The sequence below is a fragment of the Peromyscus leucopus genome, chromosome 20 (genome assembly GCF_004664715.2).
Source record: "Peromyscus leucopus breed LL Stock chromosome 20, UCI_PerLeu_2.1, whole genome shotgun sequence".
Lineage (NCBI taxonomy): Eukaryota > Metazoa > Chordata > Mammalia > Rodentia > Cricetidae > Peromyscus > Peromyscus leucopus.
In genome coordinates this window covers 49,787,431-49,803,574 of record NC_051080.1, presented here as the reverse complement: position 1 = coordinate 49,803,574, position 16,144 = coordinate 49,787,431, and the positions used below count along the sequence as shown (strand labels likewise).

The window sequence follows — 16,144 nt, the reverse complement described above, 5'->3', positions numbered from 1 at the left end:
CCCCCACACACACACTAATGGATAATATTTTAAAGAAACTAGGACCATCCTTTGACAACCTCTCATATTCTGGGATTGCCCGAGTATTTATTTGCCAGGTCTTTTGATTTATTTTCCCATAACTCATAGTTTCTTTAAACTAGAAGTTACTATGTATAAAGAATTTCCTGAGCTGAGTTGAGCAGTATGGTTCCTTTATGAAACTGTTGATCATTTCATGTGGCATCTCATCAGGAGGCAAAAAGGCAGATCACCAGCATGCTCTCAGGGATGGAAGGTCTGGATGCAGTCAGGGTATTAGCTGCCGTATCACTCCATCTCAAATGCTCACTTTCTCTCTATGATGCAAACAAATAACCCAAAGGGTGAGTCTTGATCATGTTGTCTCTTATCGACCAAAAATTACTTCACTGATACTGCTAAGCAGTGAATTCATAGCTCCCATTCTTCATGTACAGATCAGCTTCCATACTACCATAACATCTAATTACATCATATGTTGTTACCTTTGCTTTATTTAAAAAAAAAAAAATGAAATCAATAGCATGCATGTGCCTGGGGGGGGAGACTGTTTCAAAGCCAAGTGCTGTGCAAAGAGATTTCCTTTGTGGTTGCTGTGCTCTCTTTCAGTTAGTGTGGATTTTAAGTGAAATACTCTTACAAGTATTAAAAAAGGCTGTCTAAAATTCCCTAGCTCACTTTCTCTGTGAAAGTGAATAGTTACTATTTTTTATTTTTATAAGAAAGCACTAAACGCTTTAAACTACATAAGTCCCCCATTTCAGAGCGTACAATGTCCTTGCTCCACGGCATACTCTGGGAAATTTAAGCTTTGACATCAGTCCTTGGGGACTTGCTGAATTTTTCTTCACTCTTTCCTTTCTTAATTTTTTTCCTTCCTCTTAAACTTTTTTTTTTCTCAGAGATGTGCTTTTGGGATGTGTTTAAGCTAAGAAGGAAATGTCTTTTGTCATTTTAATGGAATACTTCAGTTATTGCCAGCAGCAAGTTCCATAGACACATGCAAGGCAGTGGTCAATTTATCATAGTTTTCTACAGTTCCCTTGGATGCCCAGCTTTGAACTTCAAGCCTATTTGCAAGCATCAGTGGGTTGACTTGAAATAAAGCAGCAATGGAATCAAGACGATGAGAAAAGAGGACATGGTATTTGTGCTTAAAACTAGCCTGAGTGGACGAGCACTTATCCTGGATCTTGAAGATTGGTCGGCATCCTTCTTCCATGTCAGATAAATCTCTAGATTTGGGCTGTAAGAGTCTAACTACTAAGGTGGGGCTGTTGCCTTCCATGATTGTTATCTAACTTGAAACAGGCCCTCGTTGGACACTGTCATCACGTCAGTCACCCAACGCATAGTTGAGTGCCCCGTGTTCTTGACTTTATACTGGCGGACTTTGGACACAGCAATGTGGGCCCTGTGTAACAGACATCGTAGTGTGGTAGAAAATCACCGCATGAGTGAAGAAACAGGATTATCTTCAATAGTGGAGGTTCCAGAAGGAATGGAAGATGGAGTGAACTGATGGGGAGCATGGGGTAGAAGTTTTCCTAGGCATGGCAGAACATACCCCTGAGCATGTCTTGAATATGAAAAGAAGCTAGTTCTGCATCTGAGAGAGGATGGGAATTCTAGCCAGACAGAAGTCCAGGTACAATTGCCCTGAAGGGAAAGAGAATTTGGCAAATTGAGCAGAAAAAAAGACTGTCAATCAGATCATAATGAGCCAGGTGGGTGGCAGGAGTGATAAACAAGAAGTTAGTTGGCTTCTGATCTCACACAGCCTTGTGGACCACACAAGTTCTTTGAAATGTAAACTACCTGCAGAGAGGATCCATTAGCATATCCAACATAGGAAATGCCACAATCTGACTTGTTTTTTTTTTTTTTTTTTTTTTTTTTTACAAAAGATCCATTGCTCTGTGATAGTGTAGACTAGAGGTAAAGGAGAATAACAGGACAGATTAATAGCAGCCATAGTTGTAAGAGTTAGATACAGGCAACTTCATGGCCAATTACAGATGATGACTCCATTCTGTTTCCAGGGAACACAGAGAATGATGTGTAAGCAAAACATTTGGTCTTTGAGTGTATCAGGAAGTGTGTCTTAGTGAGCATTTCCAATGCTGTGATAAAACACCATGACAAAAGTAAGTTGGGGAAGGGATCATTTCATCCTACAAACTCTCAGGTCACACAGAGGGAAGTTAGAGCAGGAACTCCTGCAGGAACCTGAGGCAGGAACAGAAGCAGAGGCCATGGAGGAGTGCTGCTTACTGGCTTGCTCTCCATGGCTTGCTCAGCCTGCTTTCTTATACCATCTGAGACCACCTGCTGAGGAGACCCTGCTTTAGTCAAGGTACTACTTCACTGAACTTCCTTCTAGGTCAATCTTTTTTTTTTTTTTTAAACGATTTAATTAACATTTTTCACTTATTTTACATACTGACCACAGTTTCCCCTCTCTCCTCTCCTTCTGTTCCCTCCTTCCTGCCTCCCATGTCCCCTCTCCCCATCCACTCCACTCCTCCTCAGTCTTTTCTTTTTTTTTTAATTTATTTATTTTTAAAAAAGTTTTTTTTTTTCATTTTACCAATCTCAGTTCCTCCTCCCTCCCCTTATCCCGTGTCCCCCCCTACCTCCTCCAATCCAACCCCCCATCCCCTCCTCAGGGAGGGTAAGGCCTCCCTTGGTGAATCAACAAGTCTGGCACACTAAATTCAGGCAGGGCCAAGCCCCTTCCGCTGTGTCAAGCTGGTGGGAGCTCATGGACTCCCAGCTGGGGAACATGCATGGGACCTAACCAGGCTCTCTGAATGTGGGTGACAGGTATCGTGGATAGGTCTGTTTGGGAAGTCCCTGGCAGTGGGACCAGGACATATGCCGGGTGCATGAAATGGCTTTTTGGAACACTTTCCCTAGGATGAGATACCTTCCTCCCCAGTCTTTCTCAATTAAGAGTCACCCTTCCTAAATATGTCTAGGCTTGTGTCAGGTTGACAAAAACCAACCAGCTCACGTGCTCTCAGAGAGTAAGGTAAAGGAAAGCAAATGTAGGTCTGAAGTATCTGTGAACAATGGGTTTAATTCAGTGAGATGGCGTGCCTGCTTTTTATTCATAAACAAATGTTGAGTGTCTTCTCTATGCCAGCTACTGTTCAATCGCGGAAAAAAAAATGTGGAGTGTTTCACTCCTCCTTTCAAATATTTGCACATGTCATCCAGTAAACAAAGAAACCAAAAGCTGGCCTGGGTAGAAAATTTGATGAATGTGGCCCCAGTCTCAACATTCTCTACTATTTGCTCCTGAAATCCTGTTTTTCCTTAAATAAAGTAATAAGGAATAGATTTTTAAAATAATATTTGTACTAATTTTCTGAGAATTTCATACAGCACATTCAGATCATATTCACCCTCCTGAAACTCTTCCCTTTCCACTTTTCCCTCGGGACCCTCCAGCTCTCAGTTGTGTTTTCTTTTCCCCCACTGAGACCACTTAGGTGGTGCAGAGCTGCTCTCGGGAGTAGAGCCTGCCCTTGAGTGTGTTCAACCCACCAGGCTCACACCACTAAAGAAAACATACTCTCCCGACAGTCATCCAATGCCGGTAACTAGTACATGGTTTCATGTCGACTTTTCTCCCTCCGTGATGGAACTTTGTCTTGAGCTTGCGCAGGTCCTGTGTGTCCTGTCACAGTTGCTGAATTCAAGCGTGTCTAGGAAAAACACTCTATTTAAAAAGTTTTAAAAACCCCATGGAACAGAAAAGTATCTTGAAAGTAAATATAGTTTTTGCAAGTGGATAGTCCAGTCCCATGTGGTTTGACTCACCTTACCCTGTTCCTGGCCTAGGGGAAATGAGGTGATGAGAGAAGATTAGAAAATGGTAAGATGAGGCATTTTTACTTTAAAATATTTAACTTGCTATGATTCATTTGTATACTAAGTTTTCGTGGATATGGATTTGAAGCCACTCCAAGAATGAATAATAATAATCTAATCTAATGTTTGTGGAATATGTTAGAGTTAAAAAACAGTCTGCACAGAAATAATGGACAAATGTATAATGCATACTTTAGCTTGGTTGCCAAGATGAAAAGGGGAGCCCGTCTGTAGATTTTGCATCTGAGGCAGTTGCCTCCCCCCTCTGTTCTAGTTTCTTTTCTGTCCTGCTACTACAGACACAGAGCCCCATTGCCTTGCAGTCCCTGCAGACATAGCTCAACTCAAGTACACTTTCAAAAGGTTCAGCTAGATCCCAGCTTTAAACCCACCATAGTGGGGCACAGCATTCCAGGGCTACCATGTTTACAGCAGGACCCTGTATGTGATACCGGTATTGCAAAAAAAAAATATATATTTTCAGGTTCTTTCTAATATGTAGATTCAAATAAAGTCTCTGGTTAGAAACCTAGACCTTGACATGGTTCCTATGTGAGTGTGGACTCCAGTGTCCTCATTCATGAAGTGACACGGCCAAGGGATGATACTGTCAAGTAAGTGAGATAACATGTGGAAGTTCTCCTGGATGGACTCCCTGCTGTAACAGCCATCCAATAAATGTGTGATCAGAAGTCCCTCCAGACTATCTTAAGAGTTGTGTTTCCAGTTGGATTTAGTAAGTCGATAGGTCTGAGTAGGTATATCTATACAACTCCTAATTTTTCTAACTGACCTGTAATATCAAGACCTTGGATTAATAATAGATATTACACTTAAAATTTTGGAGATAAAATATATGAAATGTTATCCTAGGATGTAAGGGTATAAAAATTGGAGTATGCCAATGAGTTTAGTTCACCTCCAACTTTAATTTACAATGCACTGCTTAGTAGGTTGGACACCATGTACTTAAGTCCTTTTGAAAAATATTAAGAACAAAAATGATTTTTAAATTGCTCATTTTTTTTCCTTGCTACTTGCTTTGTGACTGACATTTGGTCTTTAAAAACTATTTCAAGGTACTAAACCAAACATCTCGACTTGAAATACAACTACTGGAGAATTCATTATCAACCTACAAGCTAGAGAAGCAACTTCTCCAACAGACGAACGAAATTCTGAAGATTCATGAAAAGAACAGGTAAGAATTATTGTACCCTAAAAGTACTTTTATGTACACGTCTTTATATCCTCCAGCTCACTGGGAACCGAACACTTAATGTTGTGGTCATCTAAAGAACAATGTCGCGCGAGAGGAGGAAGACACAAATGCAGCCAGTGTATCCACAAGGAGGCCTGTGTCCTGCTTCAATTCTCGAAGTGCTTGGTCATCAGCTGTTGCAATGAGCAATTGTTCAAATAACACCATGTACACAAACATGATTTGATATTTTGGCAAAATAGATTGACATGTCTTCAGCAGCATCAAATTTGTGACCCTAGAGAAGAGAATAGCAGAGCCTCTTGAACTGTTACTCAGTCGTCTCTTATCCCACTCTTTGTAGGGCCTTTGTAACATACAAGATGGTTAAATTCAGACAGCTTGTGCTACAGAGAAGCAGATTTATAATATTTCTAGAAAATACTTGCCCATAGAATATCTAGGAAGGGACTTTTGCACTGAAAGTCATTTAATTTGGACATAATAAATCTGATTTAACGATATCATCATATGGTAGTGTTTTGTGAGGTTTGAGGTCTATCGGGTCAGTGAATGCAACTTTAAGATTTTGAAAGTCAGGACAATGAAACACTAGCTCATTTCAAAGTCATTAATTGTGGGTAGTTTGAGAAAAACACCAATTCCTGTAGAATAAATATCTTCTATTTCATTGTACTTTCTTCTGAATATTTGGTTGTCTTGAAGATGTTTCAGCTCTTATACCTTGTGTTAAGTTAAAGACTACTTTCCGGGTAGGAAGCAGTCAGATACCATCATCTGCTGCAGCTAGACTCTGCTGTCTAGACTGTCTTCCCAAGGCAGGGGAACATTGTCAAGATGGTGGGCCTTCCTACTTTGTGGAAGGACCAGTGACTCAGACTCAGACCAAGTGAGTCACACATCTTGCTAATGGCAGAAGTAGAAATGGAATCCAGGTTGTTTTTCTGGTCCTTCTCTTCTTTTCCCCTCACATAAGACTTCTCATGATCTACAACCTAAAGGCTTTCTGAATTTCAAGCAAAAAGCAGCCATCAGTGCCAACATTTACAATTAAACTCCTGCGCCAACATTTACAATTAAACTCCTGCACGAATAAAATAAATCTGACTGTTGATTTAGCATCTGCAAGGGGTCACTCATGCACTGTGACTGATATTACCAAGTGTTACATTTATTTATTCTTGTAGGGTGATATGGGATAAACTATTTAACCATAAATAAACTTGACAGAACTTGACCCTGAACTGGCTGTTTGATGAAATGTTCTGAAATTGAAAATCCTCTTGAAAATTACTATTTATCCCACCAGTTCTACAATGACCAGAAATATGCATGTATGTAACAGGTATACTTTATTTCAGTCACAATCAGTTTAGGGTTACCTCCATATGACTTAATTTTCTTGCTAAAGTGAGACCTACTTATAATAACATTTTTTAAGATTTCTGTCCAGGAATTTTGAATATGTAGAGCAATTGAAATGTTACCTTGTTTTTCTGAGTTATTTGTTTTTAGGATTATAAAAATAGCTCAAAGTTTATTAGAAAAGAGAGAAAAATACACACAGGAAAAATTAAAAGAGCAGTACCAATCCACAGAGAGAGCTGCATATATTGCTCAGTATCATGTACAAATATATTTTTCACAAAGTTGAGTCATCTATTTTGGAGCATACTATATATATATATATATATATATATATATATATATATATATATATATATATATATATATATAAAGGCTATCACTATAAAGATAATAAAGGGGTGGTAAAGTTCTATCAGAAATGGGAAATGGAAATGAAAATTAATTATAGAAAAAAAAGGTAAAGTAAGAAAGAAATGAAGAAATATCACATCAGCTACTTGGCTAGTTAAAACTTTATGTTCCCTTGCCTTAAACAGAGTTCATTCCATTAACAAGCCAAGGATGCTTGTCATGGGCTTGTTACAAAGAGCAAAGAGGTAGAACTCTGGGGTGAACTGGCCAGGAAAAGCAGGCCTAGCCTGGAGGTTGGGGGTGATGATTAATTTTCATTCTCAACTTGATGGTATTAAAATCACCTAGAGAAAACACCTCTGGGCTGTCTGTGAGGAAGTTTCTAGAGAAATTTAAAGGACCTGGTCTACGACCCTGAATGTGGGCAGCATCATCCCATCGCATGTACTATGATCCCAGACTGAATAAAAAGAGGAAGCCAGCTAATCCCAACATCACCCCTCTCTGACTCTTGAGTGTGGATCCAGTGTGATCAGCTGTCTCTTGCTGCCGCCACTGCTAGACCCTGTCATGACCACCTGTGCCATCAACCAGGAGTCAAAGTCAACACTTCCTCAAATGGCTTTTGCCGGTAGGCTGTCGTAGCATTAAGACAGTTACTAATATTCGTGGAGGGAACCAATAGATGTTATCTGCATGACGTCTGCCACTTCCCATCCCTTCTAAGTTCAACCAGAGAACTGAGTCTATTCCCTTCCCCAGGGTTTCCCCCAAACACATTTGTCAGGCTCCTGTTCACCTCGATAATGCATGCTATGGGCCAAACATACTTATGTAGCTATTTTTAGTTGATTTTTCTTTTCATTTTTTAAATTAAATGTTAATAGGATTACTTTGAAGCAAACAGGAAAAGTCCAATAGCAAGTCAGTTTCAATACACCACTAGTCTGGAGACACTGACTGATGTTAGCTTCTGCATAGTGAAGCTGACTCCAGACCCTTGGAGTTGACAGTTTTGTTCCCAGAGTAATAACTCCAGTAGTTTTAAAGGAAGATATTGAGTATATAAACTCATACTTTCTCCACTCCCAAATTCAGGTAAGTTTCTAACAGATGCTTTTCTATCAAAGTAAGCTATTTTCAGACTTCTTTTTTCCATTGTAAAAGTAAGGAATGTGCCCTTCACTTTTTGGATACACTGATTGTTTAATAGGTTAGAGTCATCAGAATGCCAGAATGTTCTAGACAGCCTCAGAGTTAACACTAATGCTTTACTATGTGAATTTAATCACCCATCATTTCTCTGCTTAAGAATTTAACTTGGCGAGGTGAATGGCCAGAACACTTACTATATCTATTTTAAAATTAAGGACTAAAGACATAGTCTGGTGGCATATAATCAGCCTAGTGAGCATGAGACCTGAGTTAGATCTGTAGTACCAGTAAATAAATAAACAAACAAATACTTAAAATTAAAGAGTATAGTACATGAAAGTTGGTTTGAAATTTATTGACAATAAGGACATAGGAATCTAAGGATATTGAAGTAGTATTATTATTAGAAGTAGTATTATCAAGTTAGTTTATATTTATACTATTTCACCATAAAAATGATAATGATCCAGGAATTGAAAAACTGAAGACATCTATGTATAATGTATTTTATCACATCAATCAAGAGGAATTCAGTTACCTTATTTTTCCTGTGATGCTGTGAACATCACAGAGATATACTTTAATGTCAATAAAATGTCCCTGCAATACGAATCTTTATTACATTGCATGTTGTGTAAATCTACACTAGAATGGCTTTGATCCATCACTCAGCAGACTTATAAGCACCTATGATTAATAGCTTACAACGTTGCTAGCATACATTCTTCACTGTCTCTCCTTTTGGTGTGCACAATGTCTTCTGCTCTGTAGCTTGTCAGTTCACTCTTGGATGCCATAGGTTTCGATGGGAAACCCAAAAAGATGAATGCTTAACTACAAAAACAATTGATTCTCTTAACTGTCTGTTGCTTTAAAAAGACAACTGAGGCCCCTAACTGTCAGTTGTATTCGTATATCCCGTATATCCCCTTCTTCATTCTTTCCTCCCTCCATTTAATGTTATTTATTTCTCCCCCTTCCTTAAAAATATGTTATATCTATATCTACAACTTCCTTGGATTTTGGGCCATTCCATCATGCTTTTTTAAGTTTTTTTTTTTTTCATTTTTGTTAGAAATTCAAATTTGATCATGCTTCTCGCATTTTTCTTTTCTAAATCTTGCAAGCTTACCCCTTAGGACTGGGGTCTCAGTCCCACAGTATGAAACTGGAAACATAGATATGGCAACAGAAGTGTTGAAAGCTTAACCTAGGAAGAGTGTACCAACACAATTTTTTCATATAGCACCTACTATCATTTCCTATTCATGTATTTCTCATTGGGTAATGTTATATTTAATACATTTATGTTAGAAGGAGAGAATAATAGAAACTAAGGTTTGCTTCCCCCCTTAAGGATGTTTCAGATTGTGTCTGGCTATTAATATGATAGTGGCTTATACCGACAAGTCTGGGAGCTGACCCTCAGGAGTGTTGCTCACCTTTGTCAGAACAAGGAGACATCCTTTGTGGTTGGGATGATACTCCACAGGCAAACTGATAAAAAACTGCCTCTGTTTTTATCAGTAAAGCTGAGTCAGGCTGCTTTTCTACATGAACTCTAAACTGGCACAAGTGTAAAGGACTTCTTGTGCACCAGCTTCTCAGAGAATCCCAATTCTTGACACATCTGATTGTTTCCCTCTAACCAAATTTTAATTTCTGTAGAAAAGTCATGTTTTCTTCCACATATAACTTATGTCATTTGCTGTTAATGATAGATTTTCAGGGTCATAGCAATTCCCTTTTTCTAGTCATATAGGCTTTTTGAGAAGAGTGAAGCCTCTTGGATTTTAATTTGAAATGCATTCCTATATTCATGCTGATGAAAATTTCCATGTATCTCATACCCCAGCTTGACACCTATTTCTTTTTCATTCTGGAACATCCAAGGGTGGCACTACCTCAGAAGTGGTCCTTGAGGGCACTTTGCTAGTAGACTCAGCTCCCAACATGGCTGTATCCTTACAACTATCTGTCTGTCTTCCTATTGAAGGGTCCATTTCATGTAATGGTGTGTGGGCCAAACAGCTACTCTCTTATGTTATATGTATCCTTGTCTGCCCCATTTTTTAGAAGTGATTTTCTTCAAACAAACCAAAAATATCCTTTTCGTGATACATAGCGTATTTCCTGATTCTATTTATTGTTCTTGTTTATTTTCATATGATCAAGGGAATGAGAGGCATTCCGCCAAGCACTATCTAAAACAGCAAAGGCAGTGTCCTCCCAAGTAAGCAGAGAGGAGGTCAAAGTCAAATGTTTACATTTTTATAAATAGTTCATTGATCTTACCTACCTATTCTTTATGTGAATCTTAATCCCCTAGATACAACAAGAAGCTATTTCTACAAGGAGGCATCTCTGAAATGTAAGAACAACATGCCCCAGTCATCCAGGTCTGGTTTGAATCAGCCAATGCACTTTCCAGAGGGGATTATCTAAATTAAGCTCTGCTTCCTCCCCTCGGAATGTCAGGAGTTGTGTCTGGGTGTGTGACTTAGCAGCTTTGAGAAAGTTCCCTGCCTTTGCCGCCAAGTCGGAGTATCTCCTACCTCTTTGGCAGAAAAAAAAATCATGTTTTATAGTTAGGATTATACTGCATACACATGCTGAGAGGTCTTGCTGACTTACATCCTGAAAACTGAAGCACAGCACTTGCAGGGTTGAGTGTGGATGTTTGGCCTCATTGGATTCATGTTTTCATCCCCTAAATACCCAAATGCACAAAGCAGGAATAGGATAGCTTTACTATTTGTTTTCCCAGAAGTCTCCCAGAGGTAACTATGAATCTCCTAGTCTACTTTCTCTAGAAAATTTTATTTTTGTTGGTTGAGCACTGCCCTAATTTCAAAACATGGCATTTTTTTAAAAAGTTACTTAGAAGAAAGAGACTTTGCATCCCACTTCTATGTATAAAATACACAATTAAAAACCCAAGCAAGTGGATTTCCATTAGACTTGCTGGTGATGGGGTTGTTAGGATCACATTGTAGGAGATATTATGTGCCAAATTGTATCACATATTTCTAATATTATCCCATTTCTTCTGATCAAAAATAATGGGAAAGAAGGTGGGTTTGGGACAAGCATCTCTCGTCTCAGCACTGGAGAGGCAGAGGTAGTGGATCTCTGTGACTTTGAGGTCAGTCTGGTCCACATAATGAGTTCTAGGACAGCCAGGCAGCAACCTTATTCGGTGAGAACCCATCTAAGGGAAAAAATTAGAGAAAAAAGAAAAGAAAAGATGGAACAGGGGTGACACACACCTTTAATCCTCGCACTTAGAAGGCAGAATGAGGCGGATCTCAGTGAGTTGAAGGCCAGCTTGGTCTATAAAATGAATTCCAGGACCACCAGGGCTGTTAACACAGAGAAACCTTGTTTTTGTTTTTTTTTTAAGAGATGTGTAGGAACATATACATCAATGAAATTTTATTCAGCTGACCAAGTGGGAATCACTCTACTAGGCATGTCCAGTCTTTTGAACTGCAACACCATACTGCCATCTACAAAGTTCAAATTCAAGGCCAACAAAATTGAGTTATTAAAAGGAGTTATAAAACTCATGACATTTTGGGTAATTTTATGATTGCTGTTTTCAGCTGCATTCATAGCTGTCTTGGAACCTGCCTCCGAAGCACAGGTCTCCTAGCCAGGTTTCAAGGCCACATATCTTGCTTAATTTTTAATTTTCTTTCCAAATTGAGAACACAAGTAGGCAGAAAAATATTATAGAAGAAATTTCTCTATCACAACAGAGTATACCAGAAGGAAAAGCAGTAACCCATCTATACAAAGGTGGAGCATTCAGGCTTTCTTTTCTTTCTTTCTTTTTTCATATAAGAAAAAGTTCCATTCATTTTATATACCAACCATAAATCCCTCTCTCATCTCTCCTCCCGCTCCCCCAGACTTCTTCCTCCCAAAGTGTAAGGCCTCCTATGGTGAGTCAGCAAATCCTGGTTATATTCAGTTGAGGCAGGACTAAGACCCTGCCGCCCTGCCCCCACCCCCACCTCAGCTTGCATCAAGGCTGAGCAAGAAGCCCTACCATAGGTAATGGACTCCAGAAAGCCAGCTCATGCATGAGGGATAGATCCTGATCCCACCGCTAGGGACCCCTTAAATAGACCCAGCTACACAACTGTCTCCTAGATGCAGAGGGCCTAGTCTGGTTCCATGCAGGTTCCACAGCTGTCGATCTAAAGTTCATGAGTTCCCACAAGCTTGGTTCAGTTGTCTCTGCAGGTTTCCCCATCATGATCTTGACCCCTCTTGCTCATATGATCCATCTTCCCTCTCTTCGACTGGACTCCCAGTGTTTGGCCACATTCAGGCTTTATTGGGTGTACCAGGTGAAGACAAGGGAAACCTTCACTAAGATAGCTTAGAATAACATGGGACTAGACATTTGATTACAGTCCAACACCTTTCTAGCTGATCTCACTGCCTTCTAAAACTGTGAACATCTGTGTTAGATGCATGCCATTCACTGTTGCTACCCCTCCAAGCAGTCTTCTAAAGAATATATTATTTCCACATCATAATTAAAAGGCTGAAGCTCACAGAGTTCAAATAATTGGACCATGACTAAAGAGTTAGTACATAGCAGAACCCACATTTGATTCCATGATGATTTCCTGTGTTAATTATTATAAGAAATACTTTCCAGCATGATGCAGCCTAGGGTGTAACTGGAGTGGTCATCAAGTGATTCTCTTAAAACAAACAAATATAAAATTGAAGAAAAGGGTAGACTGGTTGATTTTGGCCTACCAAGGTAGACTATTATTTAGTCCTTCTAATGTTGGAATAGGACATATAAACTATTTATTTTAACTGGGAATTCACTAACTTAGTTGACAAGTCTCATCTATCTCCCAAATGGAGTTATAAAAAAATCATTAAGGTAATTATGTTTAATTGGTTGAATCTTACACAATTGCAAGATACTAAATTCTGTCTTACTAAGAAGTTACTAAGGAAATATTGATGTTTTAATAGTATTTCTGAGGAAATGAAAAGCTTTCTATTTGGAGCTATCCTGCATTTGATAAGGCCTTTAAAAAGTAGTAACATGAAGACTCGCTAAATTCTAGCATTAGATATTTGACTGGATTTAATTATATTAGCTATGGATGATATTGACCAAGGACAAGGGTCTTAAAGTATCAAGTTCTCAGGGCTGAGCATGCTCAGTAGTAGAGTGCTTGCCTAGATTGCACAAATCCTTCATTTCTGTTCCCAACAGCAAAAAAAGAAGAAAAACCCAATGTCTACTATGGTACCCTATTTCTTATAACTAGAATTGGAGGGAGAGTTACCTTTATCCTCTGTTTCTTACATAATGAACTGAATGGCAGATGCATATTTCTTCTTCTCCGTTTCAATAGCCTTAGGAGCTGAGAGCAATAGAGAGTTCTGAGCCAACTGGGAATCTAAGAGAGATTCTTTTCTTTCCCTGGATCCTCTACACCTTGCCAACTTTTGTTGATCTTGATGATTCCCACAACTGAAATCTTTTTCAAACATGTCCGGTCCTTTCTAGCTCCATCAATTGGTCGACTCTCATCAATTCTCAACTGTCCCACTGCAGTGACCTTGATATCCTTAGCTCTGTGCCAGTGTGACCTACTCAGGTCATGGACAAAATCATTTTTGTTTAAATAACAATCTTTTTCTTGATAAGGTTCTTCTACCCATTGAATGTTACAGCAGATCAAAAGAAGTTCACATTCTTTAGTAAAAAACCCAGTGCCTGGTCATTATTACAATCATTCTGCAGCCTTTTCCCCTTACTGGTTTTTAGTTTAGAAGGAATAGATTTACAGCTCCCCGCAGGGATTCTGAGACCAGATTGACTGGGTTTCACGTTCCTCTTTTCTTGCTGTAACTAGCTCTATCATATGTTATTTGTGTGACTCTAGGCTAGTTAAGGAGACTCTCTGTGGCTTGTTGGCTAATGTTTAACATAGAGATGATGATGATAATACTGTTTGAAGTTGACGTGAAGATTAATGATACGTGAAGGTACATGAAACACAAAGTACAGTGCCTAGCAGGCATAGCTGTGTTTAATTATGTTAGATGTATCCCACTTTACCACATGATGTTATTCTATACTAATTTGATGTTTGATTTGTCTAGCATGGCTGACATTCCTTATTTGGTTGGCAAATTCCTGTTCATCCTTGAAACCTTACTGTACGTACTACTTTGGCTCCAAGAGCCATTTTCTGACTCAGCAACTTACATTTCCTCATTACAACCTACAGGATACCTGTCTCTACCGTTATTTGACCCATTCTATGATATGTGTGTTTATGTATGAGTACATGGGTGTATAGCATTAGGAATCTTCTGGAATAGAGCCTGCATTTTATGTATTATCTTTGTACTATCAGGTCCAGTTCCCCTCAAATAGTATATATAGTTCTAAATGTTTTTCAAATGTTGAATGAATAATGATCAGTATCATACCAGTGTTTCTAGCTCCCAAAATGCCATTTATAGACACCTGCGCGCGCACACACACACCCCCCCACACCTAACTTAATTAACATGCACATAACAAAAATACTTTTAGTAGAAAGCACAAATCATATGATTTACATTTAAAACTGAAAACTTTTCATTTTTTTATCATTATTAAAACATAATGCTCACATCGCAGTTATGCACACCTAATGTCCCACTGTATAGCAGCCGAGGTTCTTAATCTACAGGCTGAGGCTCAGTAATTCAGTCCAACTTTTAAACTTCTTAACAGTGTCTACAAAGTCCATTATAGATTTCTAGGAAATTCATTCCTTGAAAAAATTTAAAAAGCAAAGCAGATTACAAGTGGTATATGAATATATACAATTAAAGACCAAAGTTTGGCTAATTCCACATCATTACCTTCCCTTGCATATCCTTTGCACCAACTGCTCTACAATATAGTGCTTATTCATCTATTCTTTCTACAAATACACTATCAATGTAATCATGAATATATAGTGTACATATTTTTATGCAGCTATATAAACCTTTAGGGTGTTTACACAAACACATTCTAACATACAGTTGTATATATATGTACATATTTATAGGCTATGTACATATATTTTAAATATAGGCTTATTCCTATTATTTCATAAAATATGTCAAAAATATCTTACATTAATATATGTGTAATCGTATGCAATCAAAACTTTTAATTTGAAGAATAAATACCAACTCAATTTTAATATACCATAATTTGCACTTTGCCTTATTCATTTTTTATTATATTTTTTTTGGTTTGTTTCACATTTTTGAGACAGAATTTCATTAACTGGTCCAGGCTAGCTAGGAATTCACTATGTAGCAAAGACTAGACTTGAACTTGCCACAGTACTCCTGCTTCAGCTTCCCAAATGTGGAGAAGAGAGATGTGTGCAACTACACCCAACATATATTCAATTTCATACTAATAAAGTATTATTCATTAGATACATATTGATTATTTAAAATTTTGTAAAATGTAAACAATTATTTTGAATTTTCTATTCTCCGTGTGTGTGTGTGTGTGTGTATGTGTGTGTGTGTGTTTTAATCTTCCAAACCTTCCTGCTACGCTTACTAGGGTATCATCTTGTCATGCTCGTTAGCTATTTGCATTTCTTCTGTGACTGGATTGTCCATGTGCTTTGATTTTATTATATCACTTGTCTTTGCTTTACTAACTCATATGAATTCTTTGTGGTATATATATTCTGTTATTATATATATAAATATTTTATCAAGTTAAACATTTATTTTTCAACCTATTTTCAAATATATGTGTTACATGTTTTTAAGTCACAAAGCGTATCAGACTTCTTTCTTCCTTATTTCTGGCTTCTACCGTATATTTATTTAGCTTATTGTTATTTCCTCAGGCTTTGAAAAGCTGACTGTTTGATGCTGACTTCAGAGTGTTTATAATTCTGCCCCAAATTTGAATTACCAAACAAATGCAACTGTATTATGAAAGAGAATTTAGTATTTAATTTAGTAATAAATTATAAATTTAATCTAGAAAAAGCTCATCCTTTGCGTGCCCATATTTGCACCATATGGCAACACAGTGCATACTACAAGCAAGGAAATAATTAAAACATTTGTAAATAAGTTCAGACAGAT

General features: G+C 38.1%; 1 protein-coding gene across 2 annotated transcripts in view; it reads left to right on the top strand.

The window, feature by feature from the left end:
• Angpt1 (angiopoietin 1) overlaps positions 1-16,144 on the top strand; it is a 247,086-nt gene that overhangs the window by 152,752 nt on the left and 78,190 nt on the right. For both annotated transcript variants that reach the window (XM_028879305.2, XM_028879306.2), the window contains exon 3: positions 4,980-5,101. In XM_028879305.2, coding sequence (XP_028735138.1) covers positions 4,980-5,101 — 122 coding nt within the window. The remainder of the gene's footprint in view (positions 1-4,979; positions 5,102-16,144) is intronic.